This window comes from Elaeis guineensis, chromosome 15 (assembly GCF_000442705.2).
Source record: "Elaeis guineensis isolate ETL-2024a chromosome 15, EG11, whole genome shotgun sequence".
NCBI lineage: Eukaryota > Viridiplantae > Streptophyta > Magnoliopsida > Arecales > Arecaceae > Elaeis > Elaeis guineensis.
In genome coordinates this window covers 67856715-67873149 of record NC_026007.2, presented here as the reverse complement: position 1 = coordinate 67873149, position 16435 = coordinate 67856715, and the positions used below count along the sequence as shown (strand labels likewise).

The 16435-nt window shown below is 39.0% G+C and overlaps 1 protein-coding gene and 1 pseudogene across 1 annotated transcript; both read right to left on the bottom strand.

Annotated features, from left to right (window-relative positions):
* Nucleotides 1-9400: 9400 nt before the first annotated feature.
* LOC105058386 (pentatricopeptide repeat-containing protein At4g33170-like) lies at nt 9401-12495 on the bottom strand (annotated as a pseudogene).
* Nucleotides 11632-12689, bottom strand: LOC140853986 (uncharacterized). The gene is made up of 2 exons (XM_073249107.1): nt 12244-12689; nt 11632-11788 (listed from the first exon to the last, which is right to left on the bottom strand). The coding sequence occupies exons 1-2, from the start codon at nt 12687-12689 to the stop codon at nt 11644-11646; spliced, it is 591 nt and encodes a 196-aa protein (XP_073105208.1). The 3' UTR covers nt 11632-11643.
* Nucleotides 12690-16435: the final 3746 nt, after the last annotated feature.

Below are 16435 nucleotides of genomic sequence, written 5' to 3'. Positions count from 1 at the left end.
ATAATCAATCGTTGATTGACCCTCCAGAGCCATTGGATGGAGATCACAGACCGTGGAGTGCATTCCACCACGTTTTGGATCAGCACAACAACAGTTTCAGGATTTAAGTTAATCTATGGAACAGTGGTAGCTTTGATTGGGATTTGGTAACAGATTCTTTTGGCGTGATTAGGATGGTACAACAAATCCGAGTGTTAACAGTTCCGCGTCTATAGTTATGCTGTCAATTTCCATAACACAAAATTCTGATCTCATTTTTTTATTGATATTTTGAACGTACTTGCAGAAATTATTTTGTACGTTTTCTAGTATTTGCTATAATTATTAACACTCTGATGTTACCGTTATAAAGGGTTCTTCACCTTTTTTTTTCTCTTTCCTCTTGTTTGTAGTGGTATGAAACAAGTCGATGTCAAGTAGTTGAAGCACATACCAACGATTAAATTGAAATTGCAAAGGCATGGCAAGAAGTACAATTTTTGTTTGGCTTCAAGGAAATGACTCCCAAGATCATCTTTGTTTAGTAAGTGATCTCATATAATCGAAGCATTTTGCTGATGTAAGCCATCAATTTGCTCGAATTTTTTTCCAATTGGAGCACAAAACTACAAATTATGTTAGTATGTTTCTTAGAACACAGCCACCATGAATTAAAAATCTAAAAGAGGAGCTTTCAAGCATATGGATATCTATTCTAAATTAATAGACAAATTCCAGTTTGGAAACCAAGTAAAGATGACAAAAGTGCTGATTAAAGTGGTCTATCATGTGTTGCAAGGACTTCAAAGAGGCAATTATGGATTCACACATTGTGACTGAAGTGGTGAACGGTGAGTTGTACTTAATAATTCATCCAAAGGGATTTTAACAATCACTTATTTTAGATATGCAAGTCAATTTTAGGCGATCTATCATGCATCACCAAAATGTGACCATTCTGGTTCTTATTTCAAAACCAAGATACATAATGAAAGCCATCCTCCTCCTGGAATAAAAGATAATATCTTCAATAGTCCAAACAAGCAAGGAACCACCACATCTCCCACCATAAAATGTCTGGCATCCTTTTTTCTGGTATCCGAATGATTGCAACCCTTTGCACCCACTGTTTCATATTCCTGCTTTTTGGTAGGACATGCCTTTCGGTCCACCCTTCCACCTAACTCATTCTCAGCATATCTTGCACAAGATATGAAAACAGCATAAAAAATTTCTCACAGCAGCATTGACTTCTCACAACTTTGCATGGTTAAAAAATACTTCAGGTAACAGATTGACAGAACATGTTCCAAACTTAAAAGCAACATACTGGTCCCTTGTTCAATGCGAATAATGTAATAATCTCAAGTACACCACTTGCTGAAATCACAACTTTGCATTTCCTAGAGATGATTAATACAAAAATTTCACTCATTTGTAAATTGTATTTGCATATCCATCGGACAATGAAAAAAAAGCCCCAAAATTGAAATGAATGAAATTTTATTAGTTTGCTAGAAGGTTTCTTTTTTTTTTTTTTTTCTCAGTCCAAACCAGACTGTTTAGCCAAGCAGCAGTGATGGTAATGTGAGGGTAGTAACATCAACAAGACGGACCATCGGAATGGTAAACCATCTAGGTGTATAGGTGAAGCCGTGAAGGTGTATAGGTGAAGCCTTGGAAGGTGTATGCTTGAAGAAGAGAGTGCTTGTTCTGCAATAGCTTGATTCTTTGCTTGCCTCACCCACTCGATGATGATTTCCTCTGCTTGGCTGCCATGAACTCCTCCTTCCAAGGCATCTGCTGCTTCTGCAAATTTTCCCCCAAACAAGAAGTTCACTAATGACAGACTGAGGCCATATCCAGATTGATCTTCTTTCATCTAAAGGGAATGGAAAAGGAATTAGAAGCATACTGCAACTTTATTATTAATATCCTACTGACTATAAGAGTTTTATGATCAGTCAAGGAAATAGTTCGATCATTCTAGACCCGTAGGTGGCTACGTTATTGCATTGCCAAAAATCAACAGATGATGTCCTGAGTCTGAAAAGACTGCCAAGTAATAGGCCCCTAAATGATGACCACAAGGAAAAGAGTTTAACTCCAACAGTTCACATATAGTGCTTTTTCTAACATGTACTATGGTAGATGAAATGCATCCCTTGTTAGAAGCATCATCCTGCTACGATATGTTACCTTTATTGAAGATGCAATGTGAGCTATAGTATGAGCAAGGATCTAACCACCACCATCTGGGATAAGGCTAATGGTTCTCTTTAGGGAATCAAACTGCCATGAAAAGTTGTCCCTGTACCCAAGTGCAGCGGAAAAATCTTAACTTTAAGAGATAAAAAGGCATCTTAAGCATCAATTGGAGTTTTGGTAAACCAAAAGAAAACAAAAGGTTAAAGAAAAATCAAAATTCTATAGGTGATTAATCAAGTGCCAATCACCGCCCGTTTGCATATGCGAACAGGCTTATCGTAGATTTTTCCTATCCTAAAAGCAAAGTTTTAAATCCTGTGAGATAAACGTATCCAAGTATCTCTATAGAATGGAAGAATGGAACACCTCACTCTCGTTCCTATCCTAGCAGCTATCTCGATCATGCGTTCCCATAAATATCCTCCATCTCTCCCTCTTTTTTCTTTCTTTTTTTTTCTACATTCCTTTCTTTTTTTTCTTCTATCTTCTTTTCTTTTCTTTTCTTTTCTTTCTTTCTTTTTCTTATTCCTTCTCTTTCTTCCTTTTTTTTTTTTTTCTCTCCTTCCTTTTTATCTTCTTTTCTTCATTTCTTTTCTTTTCTCTTTCTTTTTTTTTTCTTTTTTTCTTTCACCTTTTATCTTTCATCTTTCTTTCTTTCTTTTCTCTTTCTTCTTCTCTCCCTGCATAAATGAGTTTCGGAGTTCCAATCACATTCCAATCTCATTTTCTTATAGGAATAAGACGAGATAGCCAAGATACATCCCATCCTGTCGAGACATAAAATTATGCTCGAAAGGACTGTGCTGCAATCTGTTAGCGACACATAAACCATGGGTTAGATCTTTTTTTATATCATTCGTAACAATCTATGACTTCACTCGAAAAAATATAGCCAAAATATTATTATTTGAAATCCTTGGACCTACTTAAGTATCTTAGATCTCCACAAAACAACCAATATGAAACTAGACACATGCCTATACAAGTTGTCCCAGCTACCAACTTAGCATGCATGCTCATAAAGTCTATTGATGGTTGTATTGGAGATAAGGATCTGATCTGCCTTTATCATAGTTGGGATATCAACAAGGGCTACCCCCCATTGCATAGGCCATTGCCTATAACCCTAAAAAAAGCCAAAGATCTAAGAATACAATAGCATTGAAGAAAAGGCCCTTCTTTGCTCATGAATTAGAACCTCTCCAAAACAAGAATAATGCTTTACTAGCAAGGTACCCGTACTGCACGACGGGTCGAAATTAAACAACGATAAAAACTATCCGATAAAAATATAATAATAACTTTAAAATTTTAATAATTTCAATTGAAATTGTATTATTTATCTCTTAAAAAATCATCTTAGTTTCATCCTTTTTAGCATAGCAACATACAGAAATCCAATAAAAATAAACAGTACTATCTGATATCATCATAAACAGTTCTCCACGTCAATCAAGACACACTTGGCATTATCAGATACTCTTGAATTTGATCGCTAAAGAACAAAGATTCAGGGAATACATCATGAGTCTTCATACGTAGGGGACCACTAATTTCATTGGCACACTAATCAAATGATAAATTTATTCGATTAACTTGATTCTAAAAAAAATTATTTAATAAATATATTTAATTTTCTTATCCTTAAAAAAAATTTTCCATGCCAATTTATGTTAATGAGGATGCTTTTATAAAAAAAATAGCTAATTTGTGCCAATATTGTATAGCGTTTGCCTTGTCAGGATATTATTATTTTTTCCATCAAATTAACGCAAATAAAAAGTATAGCAATATATATTCTCTGTAATTTCATATTATGCAAATATGAGAATGCCAACACAAAAATCATAAACATCAAGAGCAAGCAAGCACCCGCATATAATATCTATGCAACCAGTTCTCGCATAAAGTTTTTATGGGGTCTCCAAGCAGCAAGAGGGTGCATGGGGTTTTTATGCAAGGGACATGTATAAACCACTCTATACGAATGACCCCTTAAATAACCCAACCTTCTCTCTCTCTTGACTCTTCCACTATGCTGCCTCCCCAAACCCCCCGCACCAATCCCCCCCACCCCACCCCACCCCCTACGCCCCACTGCTTTGCAACCATCTATCAAATCTACACCTGCCACTCCTCTCTCATTGAATCCCACCGATATGGGCTGATTTCACCGACTGAGGATGCACACCGAAGAGCCTAAAGTTGATGGCCGTGGATCTATCACTCTATACGCTAATGAGGAGTGCACCGTTGGCAAGATACAACGGCGCTGACTCACTGCTAGGTTCTTTGACTCTGGTACCTTCCATCATCTCATTCCTCTTCCCCTTCTATCGATCGTCGATTCAACCCGCCCCCCCATCACCTTCCCTTTTTTTTTCTCTTCTCTTTATCCTTGTCTTCATTCTCTCCCAGCCTTCTCCGTCGCCATTCCCATCTCATAATCCCAACCCTAGCCCTAGCCGTAATTCTAATCGACGCCCTCTGCAACCCCATCACAATCCTCATCTTCATGGATGAAACCCTAAACCTAGCTCTCCTAACCCCAAACCCTAACAATTCATGGACCACACCCTAAGCCTAACCCGAACCCTAATGCTAACCCAAACCCTCCCAACCACCATCCCGATCTAAGCCCTAACCCTAATTTGCATCCTCCTCATCCCAACCCTAACTCTCTGACCTTCTAACCTTCGTCTCCAAAATCCTAACCTCAGCCCTAATCCTTTACCGTTCCACCCTGGTGGATCAAACCCTAACCCACACCGACCCTCAACCTACCGACCACCATCTCAATCCCCCTAATCTCAACCCTCACCATCTACAGTCCTCACCCTCCTCCATCGCTACCCCCTCCGTCAGCCAAACCCTAACCCTAACCCAAACTGCCGATGCTGATCCTGATCAGGGACCTAACCCAGACCCTAAGCCTAGACCAAACCCTATTGGGAAACCCTGACCCAATCCAACCATCTAAGCTAACCCAAAATTGAGTCAAAAATTCTAACCCGAACCCATCCAATCCAATACCCAATAACCCTATCACTCGATATCATGAACCCATTAGGTTGATTAATTAAATCTGGATTTTTCAAGCCCGAACCCATTAGGTCGATTAATAAAATCTGAACCGTTCTGCCTGAACCCAAAATCCGAACCTAATCCCATTGAATCCAAACCCGTAAACCCAAAATAACCTAAGGGATCGGGGGTTGAAGTTCAACAATCGTCCTGATCTACGTTCTACTCTCTCCTTTCCTCAACACCACTGTGGATGGCTGCTAAAGCACCATCCATGGTGATCTCTGGGAATGGCATGCTGCTGCATGCAGCAACCTCCCCTAATAACGATCAACAGTGGCCTCGCATCTATGTTGATCACCCTAACTTTATCTCTCACAAGATGCAGCATGGGAGAAGAAAGGCTGCCAAAGGATGCAGCACCCCCAATAGCTCTGATGACAACAATGCGAATGAACCATATCTTAAGTTGGACTGGACCTCCTCCTTTATCAGATGATGCATTAAGGAAAATAGATGGCTGCAACACACCTGCAGCAACCACCCCATATAGTGTGATGAGTCCAAAGCAAAGACAATAATGCAAACAAATTTTCATTTTTAGTGAAAGAACTCATCAGAAAATCCTATTTTTCACCCATGCCTCCTGCCCAATACCAAGAGAGGGATATTTATAATCCCACCCTCCCTTACTGATTGTCCTCCATCTAATCATATCTCCTGCTTCTCTGATTCTCCTCCATCAATTAAAATAGAGGTGCCAGCAGATTCACTATCCAAATCTTATGCAACAGCTCCAGATCATCATTCCTTCTGACCATCCATCAAGAAAGACTATCTAGAGATTACTCTATTCAATGGAGTCCCATCATGCAATCAATGTCCAGATCCTGTCTCTCATCTTTTTAAATGGAAGGCTCTCTCACCAAACAAGTGGATGCGGAGCACGTGTTTATTTTTTTTTAATGCTAAATAAATGGATGTAAGGCCGCTACACTCTCTTTTTAATATTTTTTTAATATAATGAGTCTAGCCACAAAGTGAATTGCATGTACCATTAGATGTTTGATATGTGGCATCCTAGATTATGGACACGTGGCATCATGGATGTACGACACTTACCACTTCGGGAGAGCATTGTTCACAATTTTATCATCTTCTGATGGGATTCTCTAATTCCCTCGTGCATCATCAACATGCAAATGAATGCATTCCTTTATTGTAATAAAAGATAAAGAAAGATCAGCAAACACCTATCATTTAACATATTAGCTCGTAGACGATATCAATTGATATCATAAAAAATTGTGCTGAAGAAAAAAGATAGATTAGCAGTCTTCAAGTACATATAAATGACATAGAAAGTTCTATCACCAATTTAAATATAGCAAATAGATCCAGTCAATTTTGCCACTAGCAGACAATGATGCATTCATAAAGAAATCTACAAAAGCAGCAAATTAGCAGTAGCAAGAGCAATGAAAATGCAATCTAAGCAACCACAAGTCTAGGAGATTAATCTGACGTGCCTTTTGTTCAATTGCATCTTACTTTGTTCTTTAGTAATGTGTCTTTTGGAAGAAATGCAAGTGATAAGTCTAAAAGAAAATCTTTGTCAATGCCTTCTAGATATTTGTGCAGTGCAGCAACCTCACAACTTTTGTTTCCTGATCTGAGCTGGAATATTTAGTGCTATAAGAAGAACTAAATGGAATGTCGATATTGATTTCGATATCAACATGATCTTTTGGATATGGATCATTGATCTATGTAGGAAGTTCATAAAGCAACAAGATCACCATATATTATGCATCTCATTTAGAAAGAAAAATATCTACCACTTAAAGGTTAAGCTAACTAGATCATTCAGAAACAAAAGAGTTTGAACAAAATTTATTTATTGGTTTCAGATCATTAGATTATTCGAGAAAGATAGGTACTGTGATTTCTAAACTAGCAAAATAAACTGGTTAGTGGATTTTTATAGTTGAATTCTGTAATATAGAGGCAAAGGAAATTGGCCTGAAAAAGTGCATTTATCCAAACAAAATTAGGGTAAGCAACTATGGTTTTTATCGAGATTCCACATCTGGGTAACACTAAATGAAAAAAGTAACAAGTTTGAACAGAAATCATTCTGAATAGATTAAGATCAGTAGTTTATGTGCAAAAATGGTAGTACTCTTATGATTTCTAAATTAAAAAAATATTGAAACAAGGAAAGGAGTAGAGCAATTTAATCCCTAAACTGTGTGATGCCGAAGCAATACAAATTTATTGTACAAAAATGCATCAATAGTTTTTTTTTAAAAAAATCCAAAAGCAAAATCTAAAGAAAATTTATTGTACATTTGACCCTCCCAGACCTGGCAATGGCAAGAGCCTCATGCACCAAGCCACCCTTCTTTTATCATTTTAGTGATACATCATGTACCATAACTTGGATCTCTCTTTCTCATCAGATAAGTTCTATTTTTTATGTTCCTTTGCATGTGCCATACTACTATCGCTAGAAAAGTCCGCACAGCACTGCTTGCACACAAAGACAGCCAAACACACCAAAGATTTGCAAATTACTTTTAAAAGTCATGCAAGAAAGCAAAACTTTAGCTTCCTTTTCTCCTCAGAAAAGATATAATCATCTGCTTCAGCTTGCGTTCTTTCAGCAGCATGAATGGATTCTATTAAATGAAGTATTACTTTTCCATCTTCAGAAGTTTTCTAGTCCTTTGGTTGTTCAATTGTAGATACTGAAGCCTTCATTATCACAAAAGAAAGCAACCAAGATCTATTTGAAAAGCTAAAAGGATGTGCACTACGTATCATAGCAGTAGAAAATGCATTTACAATGTGAAAGTTCTTGCCATGAAATAATCTGTTTATTGTTAGAAAACAATTGCTAAGGCATCTGCACCCTCCCCTTTTCTGGAAATGTCAGGGTTCTCTTCATCTTGTACTCTGTTATGTAGAATATGATTGGAAGAGTGGTATCAAGGACTCTGTTTCAGCATTTAGTGAATTCTGCAAGGAGGCTACTAAATGTTATCAATTCAAATGCGAAATGAGACAAAGTATAGCCTTTCAAAACCAGGTGAACCTTTGAATGACAAAGTTATCATGGACCATGCTTTCTATGTTTTTAAAGATAATAATTATTGAAGGCATCATGCATGAAACTATGCTCTTAGAATTAAGAGTCTGCAGCCTTGATCACAATTCACTAGCACCATGTGTTTTATGTACCATTCAAAAGAGAGGACACTGCCAATAGAGATGATAGGACTCGGGGAAGGTAGAGCAAGGGTCGACTGCATGTGTGTATTCTAAATGGTACACACCCATCAGCATTCTGTGCCTAACTAAAGACAACCACAGCAAATTGCTGAATAAATCCAGAATGATCAATATTTATCCTGCTGCTACTACAAAAAAGCAGGTGGTAGAAGTAGCATTATTATTGATTAGGACAGTGCTGGACTTTTACCTCGTTTACAGATCTTGTCTGTTGAGTATTTGAAGAGCATGCTCATAACGATAAGTAGCTCACAAGCAAATTGTTAAGCATGTAGATAAGGGCGGAAAATTGAATACCATGCTTTGAACATGAACTCTTTCCCCTTGCCCCATATCCCCCTCTTTGGAGTTTTTCTCTCTCCCATCTTGTGGAGGAGATGGAGCAGAGGTGACAGCAAGGCTTCTCAGGGCAAGATGAGGGATGATAAGGAGTCTGTTCTCACCTGCTTAGGGTAACTGTCTTTCCTTCCTCCCCTCTTTTCTTCTCTCTCTTTCCTCCTCTCTTCTTTCTCTTTTTCTGGGGGTCTGTTTTGAGATTTCTCTGTTGCATCATTTCGTACTTGCAATGAGATGGTGGTGAGAAATTCACAGTTTTCTCAAAAAATGATTGAGAATGGATAATTTTAGCTACCTTTAGTGGTTAATGAGCAAGTCTTCCAAGACATGTTCACAAAAGAATTAAAGGTCAAGATTCTAAATATTTAGAATGATAATCCAGGCCTAACCATAAATGAGATTTAAATACTTCTGAATTTTGGTAGCTCTCCAAGCAACAGGGGTCAAAATTACTAAGTCTAATGTTGGACAGTGAAAGCCTTCTGTCCATCCTGCCAAAGCAAGAATTAGGTTATTGATGGTTTAAATATATGACAATTTTAGTACACAGCTGTATCTGTCAGGAGTTTGATTGCACTGTAACAAAATATAAAGTCTGATACAACATCTTTACTTCATCAAGCTAACAATAGATAAATTAAAGAATGAAAAAAATAGCTATAAATGAAACTTCTTTGCCTTCAAATTTAAATTATCCAAGGTCTCTATTATTTCTTCAATTCTAGCATGCGAAAAATCTCCAGCTGTAAACTTTTCGCAACTGCCCTTTACTTCAATTAAGCTATGACCCGGTTCTTTCTTCACTCCACTACCCTTCAATAGCCTCCTCGCTTCTGCAACTCCATCCCATCTCCCATCTGATGCATACAAACTTGACAAGAGCACATATGGGGAACTCGTGCTAGGTTGAAGCTCCAACAGCTTTCTTGCTACCCTTTCCCCAACAATGACATCTTTATAAAGCCGACATGAAGAAAGCAAGCTACCCCAAATGACCAAATCATTTACAAAAGGAGAAACTTGAACATACATTTCAGCCTCTTCTAATCTCCCAGCTCGACCCAGCATATCAACCAAACAAGACAGATGCTCAATTTTGGGAGATACAGAATGAATTTCTTGCATGGAATTATAATAAGCTAAACCTTGATCTACTAATCCTGCATGACTGCAAGCTGTTAGAAGCCCAATGAATGTGACAGAGTCCGGTTTTGCACCTGCTGTCTTCATCTGCTCAAAACTTTCAACAGCATTCTTCCCATAGCCATGATTTCCAAGCCCAACAATCATTGTGTTCCAAGAAACCAGATTTCGATTGAGGAGGCGTTGAAATACATTGTGAGAATATGCAATGCAACCGCACTTGGCATACATGTTGATGATCGAATTACCAACTCCAACATCTAAATCAACCCTAGTTCTGATAAGACGAGCATGGATCTGACGACCATACTGGATTAAAGCAAGCTCAGCACAGGCAGCCAGGGCACTGGCTAATGTGAAGTCATCCGGCCTGATGCCAAAGGCATTTTCCATCATCTCCATCTCTCTATAAACCATCAAACCTTTGGCATGTTCTCCACAATGGGAACATGCAACAATGTATGTATTGCATGTAATAACATCCTTCTCTGTGATTGACTGGAAGACTCTTTCCACCTGTTCCATGGAACTGCATCTTGAGTACATGGTCAAAATAACATTGCCAACAAATGCTGAACTGTCAAGCCCGAGCTTGATCGTTTGACAATGGAGTCCTCGTCCTGTTTCCAAATCCTCTAAGCTGGTGCAAATTCCACACACAGCCACATAAGAGAACTGATCTGGATGCAGACCTCGTCGGTTCATTAGTCTGAACAACTCCAGACCTTTGTCAAGTTGCGAGTTCTCCGCAAAACCTGTGATCATTGCATTATAAGATACAGAATTGGGTTCTGTGACACTGCTAAAGATGATGAAGGCATCATCAAAGCAACCGCTTTTACGTACATGGACATGAGAGAGTTCGAAACGAAAGAAATGTTATCATATCCAGACTTAAGTGAGTGGGCATGAACCTGTTTGCCCTGGTTCAGGGCCAAATGCTTGCACATGCACTGAGTACACTGGCATAGATGTATTCATTGGGCTGGAGTCGCATTCGAGCAAAGACGTCTAAAGCCATCAAAGGTTTGCCAGACTGATCATAGCCAGCAATTATAGCCGACCATGAAACAAGGTTTCTGTTGGGCATCTCATCAAAAACTTTATGTGCAGCCTTAAAATTGTTGCACTTAGCATACATGTTGATTAGATGGTTCGAGAGAACGAGGTCAGATCCCAAACCCATTTTGATGATAACAGCATGAATGGCGGCGCCATGGTCGGAAGCCTTGGTTTTGGAGCACTGCTGCAGAAGTGCACCTAGCCTCTTCAAGATCATTACCATAAATGTGAATAAATTGCCAGCTATACTCAGCAGCCAAGAAATCGATGTACCTGGAAAATGATAATAAGGGCAGTTTAAGATCAAACATAACAAATGAGATATCTTTTCTACAACACAAAAACATCCAAACATTGAGAAAAGCCAGTTAACATATAACAGTCACAAACCAGCCACCGTGAGATACTGATCACATGGAATTATTCGATTCAAAATGTTCCACAATCAAACTAAAATCCATTATCTTCTTCCTTCTCTGCTATCTCACTATAGAAAGCATTGCTACGTCGATTATAATAAATGTAAGCTTCCGTCAAAAGAAAAGAAAAAGGACTTACAAGCATGAAGTGAACAAGGCCCTCATAATGGTGATGGAACTACGCTACCAAGATTGCTTGGAAGCAAGTAGTAAATGATCCCGAAGAAAGTTGGCAAAACTGGATCCATATTAGATCCTCTAGATGTCGAAAAATAGCCCTCCGGAAATTGCGAAGTAATTGCAAGATGATCTTAATCAAGCACCTATATAAATTTAAGACCAAATAAATCACCACAGAATTAGCTCAAACTAGGAGCAATGAGCAATCTGTACTTGAGAGGAAAAAAAACGGGACGCAGCTAGCATGATTCTAAAAGGTGAAATGAAACAGCATCCGACAAGCTGCCCGAACCCGGGCCGGTCGGAGGTCGGGCTTTATTTCCTTCCTCGCCCGAACCTGGTCCGGTTTTATTCTTGCAGGCCCAGCACCGACCGAACCGCGAACCCTTAGCTCTCCACTCTTGGTGCCGCGAGGATGGGGAAGAAGGAAGAGTGATGGTGGTGGCGGTGCTGTAGAGTTGGAGGGGTGGAGGCCGTCGGGAGGCGGTGCCGGCGGTAGTAAGTCCGGTGGCGATGGCGGTGGAGGTGTGTGGCGGGCATCAGCGGTGAAGTAGGGCGGTCAGTCAGAGAGAGAGAGAGAGAGAGAGATTTGACGTACCACATGAGCCGCTGGAGAGGTGGTGCTGGTCTGCCGCCGGAAAGGTGGTGCTGGTCGTCCGCCGCCATGGCGAGGGACAAGGAGGAAGGAAGAAGCCGCTCGAAACCAGACCGGGTCAGGTCGAGCCACGCTATTTTCACCCGAACGTTGGAGTCAATGAGTTGAGAGCGGCGAACAAAGGATCTGCAACCTTTCAAAACCTTCTTAGCCTGTGAAAGTCCATTTCGTTCCCCAATCTTGCATGCTGCATTAAAGTCACCACCTATGATCCATGGTCCGCTGAAAACAGTTCGAATCTGACGTAGTTCGTGGTTCTTGCCTCTGAAAGGGCGTGATACACTGATATCATAGATCACCAATTTTAGCCAAGCTTGACAGATTCCTAATCTCCTTGGATTGGGATGATTTGTTCCCGCATGCTTCTCAACTAGTTCTTCCCAATCCATGCTCTGATCACGCCCCTGTCAAGATTTTTTTCGCTAATGATTTCAAGACTAGAACCCCCTTCAGATTTGACAGGAGCTGGCTGTCCCACTCAGAAGTTAATGACGTTGTTAGCAATGCTTGGAACTAAGTTAGCCATGCTATTATCAATGTAGTGCGCAAGATTAAAGCTCTGCATGAGTCTCTGAAATTTTGGTCTGCTGGGTTAAGGTAAGGCCTCAAATAAAGAACTCAAAGCCAAGCTTCTTGACCTCATACAAAATCTTTATAAGAAGGAATAAGTGTCCACTCTGACATCCTCAGAGAGAGAGAGAGAGAGAGAGAGAGCCTGCAATTTCTCTCTAAACAGAACTTGTCTCAAATTTACAAAGAGGAAGAAATATATTAGAAACAGCGGGCTAAAACCAGATGGCTCTTAGAGGGATATAACAACACCGCTTACTTTCACAAGACTGCGAATTCTCACCGTAAATTCAATTGGATCACCAACTTAATCTGGAAGGGAGTAGAGTTGACTACTTCTGATGACATTCAACTTGCTTTCAAGAAATACTTTAAAGGTATTTTTGGAGAGTCCTTTGTACCTCAGCTTGACTTGGATTGGGATGCTCTCTATCCATCTTCTGAGGTGGATTTTAGCATACTTGATGCTCCGTTCACCTTCGATGAAATCAAAACAGCAGTCTTCAGCTTCCAATGTGATAAGAGCCCAAGTCCGGATGGGCTCACCATGTTCTTCTTTCAGCATTTTTGGGATTGAGTTGGCAATGACCTCCTCTTTTTCTTCAAGCAGCTGCATGAATCAAACTCTGATCTTGCGAGGATCAATTATGCTATCATTGTTCTCATACCCAAAAAGAAGCAGCCAACTCTCCTTCAGATTTCCGTCCAATTAGCCTTGTGCACAGCTACCTCAAAATCTTCACCGAGATATTAGCTGATAGGCTTCAACCCTTCCTAGAGAGTCTTATTGATCCTGCTCGAACTGCTTGCATCAAAGGCAGATCGATTTTAGATAATTTTCTATGTGCCAGTGAAATTATTCATCACTCTAGACGAAGCTTGGTTGAAGGGCTGATCTGCAAATTGGACTTTTCTAAAGTGTTTGATCGTATTTCACATTCTTATCTCTTAAAGATGTTAATCAAATACAACTTTCCTCCTAAATAGATTGGGTGGATCCAAAACATCCTCTCATCTTCTAAAGTAGGTGTCTGTGTAAATGGGGAGATTGGAAATTGGATAATCTGCAGGCGGGGACTAAAGTAAGACGATCCTTTATCACCATTCCTCGTCATCCTAGTAGCTGACCCTCTTTACAAAATGTTACAAAGTGTTTCTTCAAATTGTATATTTGAAGGTCTTGGCAATCTTTGGAGAAGAAGAGGAACAAAAATACTTCAGTATGCGGATGATACCTTAGTTTTTTCTCAAGCCAAGAAAGATTGTATTGCTGTTCTCAAGATTATTCTCTTCAGTTTTGAGCAATCCTCAGGGCTCGCCATCAACTTTCAAAAGAGTTCAATCTCCTTCTTTGGTGAACCTTCTCTCTTGCAAAATGAATGTGCGGCATGGCTGAACTGCAAAGTCTCATCTCTTTCTATCAAGTACCTTGGGCTTCCTCTGGGGTGCAAAAGGCTCTCAAAATCAAAATCTGAGTGGAACATTTTGCTACAACGCATTGAGTCCAAACTATCGATTTGAAAAGCAAATTTTTTATCTTTTGGAAGACGACTCACACTTGTTAATTCGGTGCTAACCTCTTCCAATTTACTATATGTCACTCTTCAGATTATCATTATGGGTCATAAAGAAAATTGATTCATACCGGCATTCCTTCCTCTGGAGTGGGACTTCATCTACCAATAGCCTCTCTTGCAAAGTAAATTGGAGGATAGTATGCATGCAGTTAGATGAAGGTGGGCTTAGAGTAAAAGGTATCTCTCAATTAAACACTTCACTTCTTACTAAATGGGGTTGGCAGATGCTTTCAAAAGACATAGATCTCTGGCGCAAACAAGTGTAGTTTGCTTATCATAAAAATATGAGGCTTCCGCCAGCTGGAAACCGATCAAACGTTGTTCTACTTTATGGCGCAATGTCATTCATGCTCTACCAGCTTTTTGGAATAGGATTCAGCACATCACTGGGAATGGCCAAGAAACTCTTTTTTGGAGAGATAATTGGCTATGTGATGCACTGCTTCAAGTCATCTTTCCCAACCTTTTCTCAAGTAGTAGGAACAAGAATGCGACCGTCGCTCAACTCTTCAATCAGTGGAATGGCCATTGAAAGATAAAGCTCCCTCGTAGATCCTGCTCGACAACCAGACTTGAATTAGATACCTTACTTCACTCTTGGATATGGCCACTTGAGCCTTTAAGATGATCAAGTCCACTGGAAACTTGAATCAAATGGTATGTTCACAATCTCTTCCATGTATTTCTTTCTGAACTCCAAAGGTATCAAATGCTGCTTTGCTCTATCTCTATAGAAGGTCATTGCCTTATTGAAAATCAGATGCTTCATGTGGTTATGTTGGAGAAGTAAATCAATACTAGAGATCTTTTGGGTAAAAAGCTTGACCAATACTTCAGAAATTATGCAATCTGTGGAGAAGCACCGGAAACTGTTGATCATTTGTTTTCCAATTGTTATCTTTTCTTTGACATTTGAAAATTATTTTGCTCATCACTTCGAGTTTTTCATCCTCAATTGTTGTTCAACTTCCTCTGCCATGAATGGATTCTGAAAATTTTTTCAAGAGATTTCAAAAAATCATTCTAATGCTGATGGCTGAGGTGGCGTCGTCATGTTGGAGAGAGCGCAACACGAGACTCTTCCTCCACAGAGCCTCTTCCATTGCTTCTGTGGCGTCTAATGCTCTAAATCACTTCAACGACTGGTCTATCCTATATAAATCAAAGGAGGTTGCTGACTTTAGAAAGGTTAATTTGGATAGCAACTAAACATACCAATGTTCATCTTCTGTAATTTTTTCTGAACTTGTAATTTTTTTTTTGAGTGCTATGTTTTTTTAACTTTTCAGAACCTATAAGCCTTCTCATTTATTTTCTTTTCAATAAAGGACTGGTGCTATTTCTTAGCCTCCATTATCATCAAAAAAAAAAAAAAAGAATGAGAAAAATGAGGCTAATTTATTTGTTTATTTATTTCTTTTTGGCTTGATGAGCGGCATCTCGTTTGTTTGATGCCTCCACTCAAACAAGAGTAATCTTGTCCCTTACTGGGTGTCCGCCAAACGCCAACGAGAAAAAGCCATCCTAGTCTCATATGATCCATTGGAAGGGGAAAAAAAAAAATTTCTTGATGAAATATTTTTGGTAAAAATTTGACACTTCAAAAATATGATGCATGAGAATAACTTTTACATGTTTGATCAATCATAAAACAAAAATAGTATATTTCAAACTAGTATATATTTAATTAAGCGTCAATTTTCTACAAAAATTATATAAAATAATATTATGCTCTTAATAAAGAAAAAAATCTCATCCTATTCCATCTAAAAGATTAAAGGTATTTTGGAAAAAAACTTCAATTTCCAACCTATAAAATATGGGAATTGTATTTAGATGGAAAATGTGCTATCCCATCTCTCCTTTAAAAATTCCAATCAAATATAAGGTATTTCTTTATTTTTTGATTAACTATAGTTTCCTCCCTCCTCTTCTTATGAATCAAACAGGTCTTTGAAGTCAGCCTAACCCAAGGTGCTTGCTATAGA

What these genes read in the sequence shown, in the direction of transcription:
- LOC140853986 (XM_073249107.1), bottom strand. Translation starts at nt 12,689, where the DNA reads ATGGATTGGGAAGAACTAGTTGAGAAGCATGCGGGAACAAATCATCCC. An exon ending in CCTCTCCAGCGGCTCATGTG is followed by an intron (nt 11,789 to 12,243) that starts GTACGTCAAATC and finishes AAATTTATATAG; the next exon opens with GTGCTTGATTAAGATCATCT.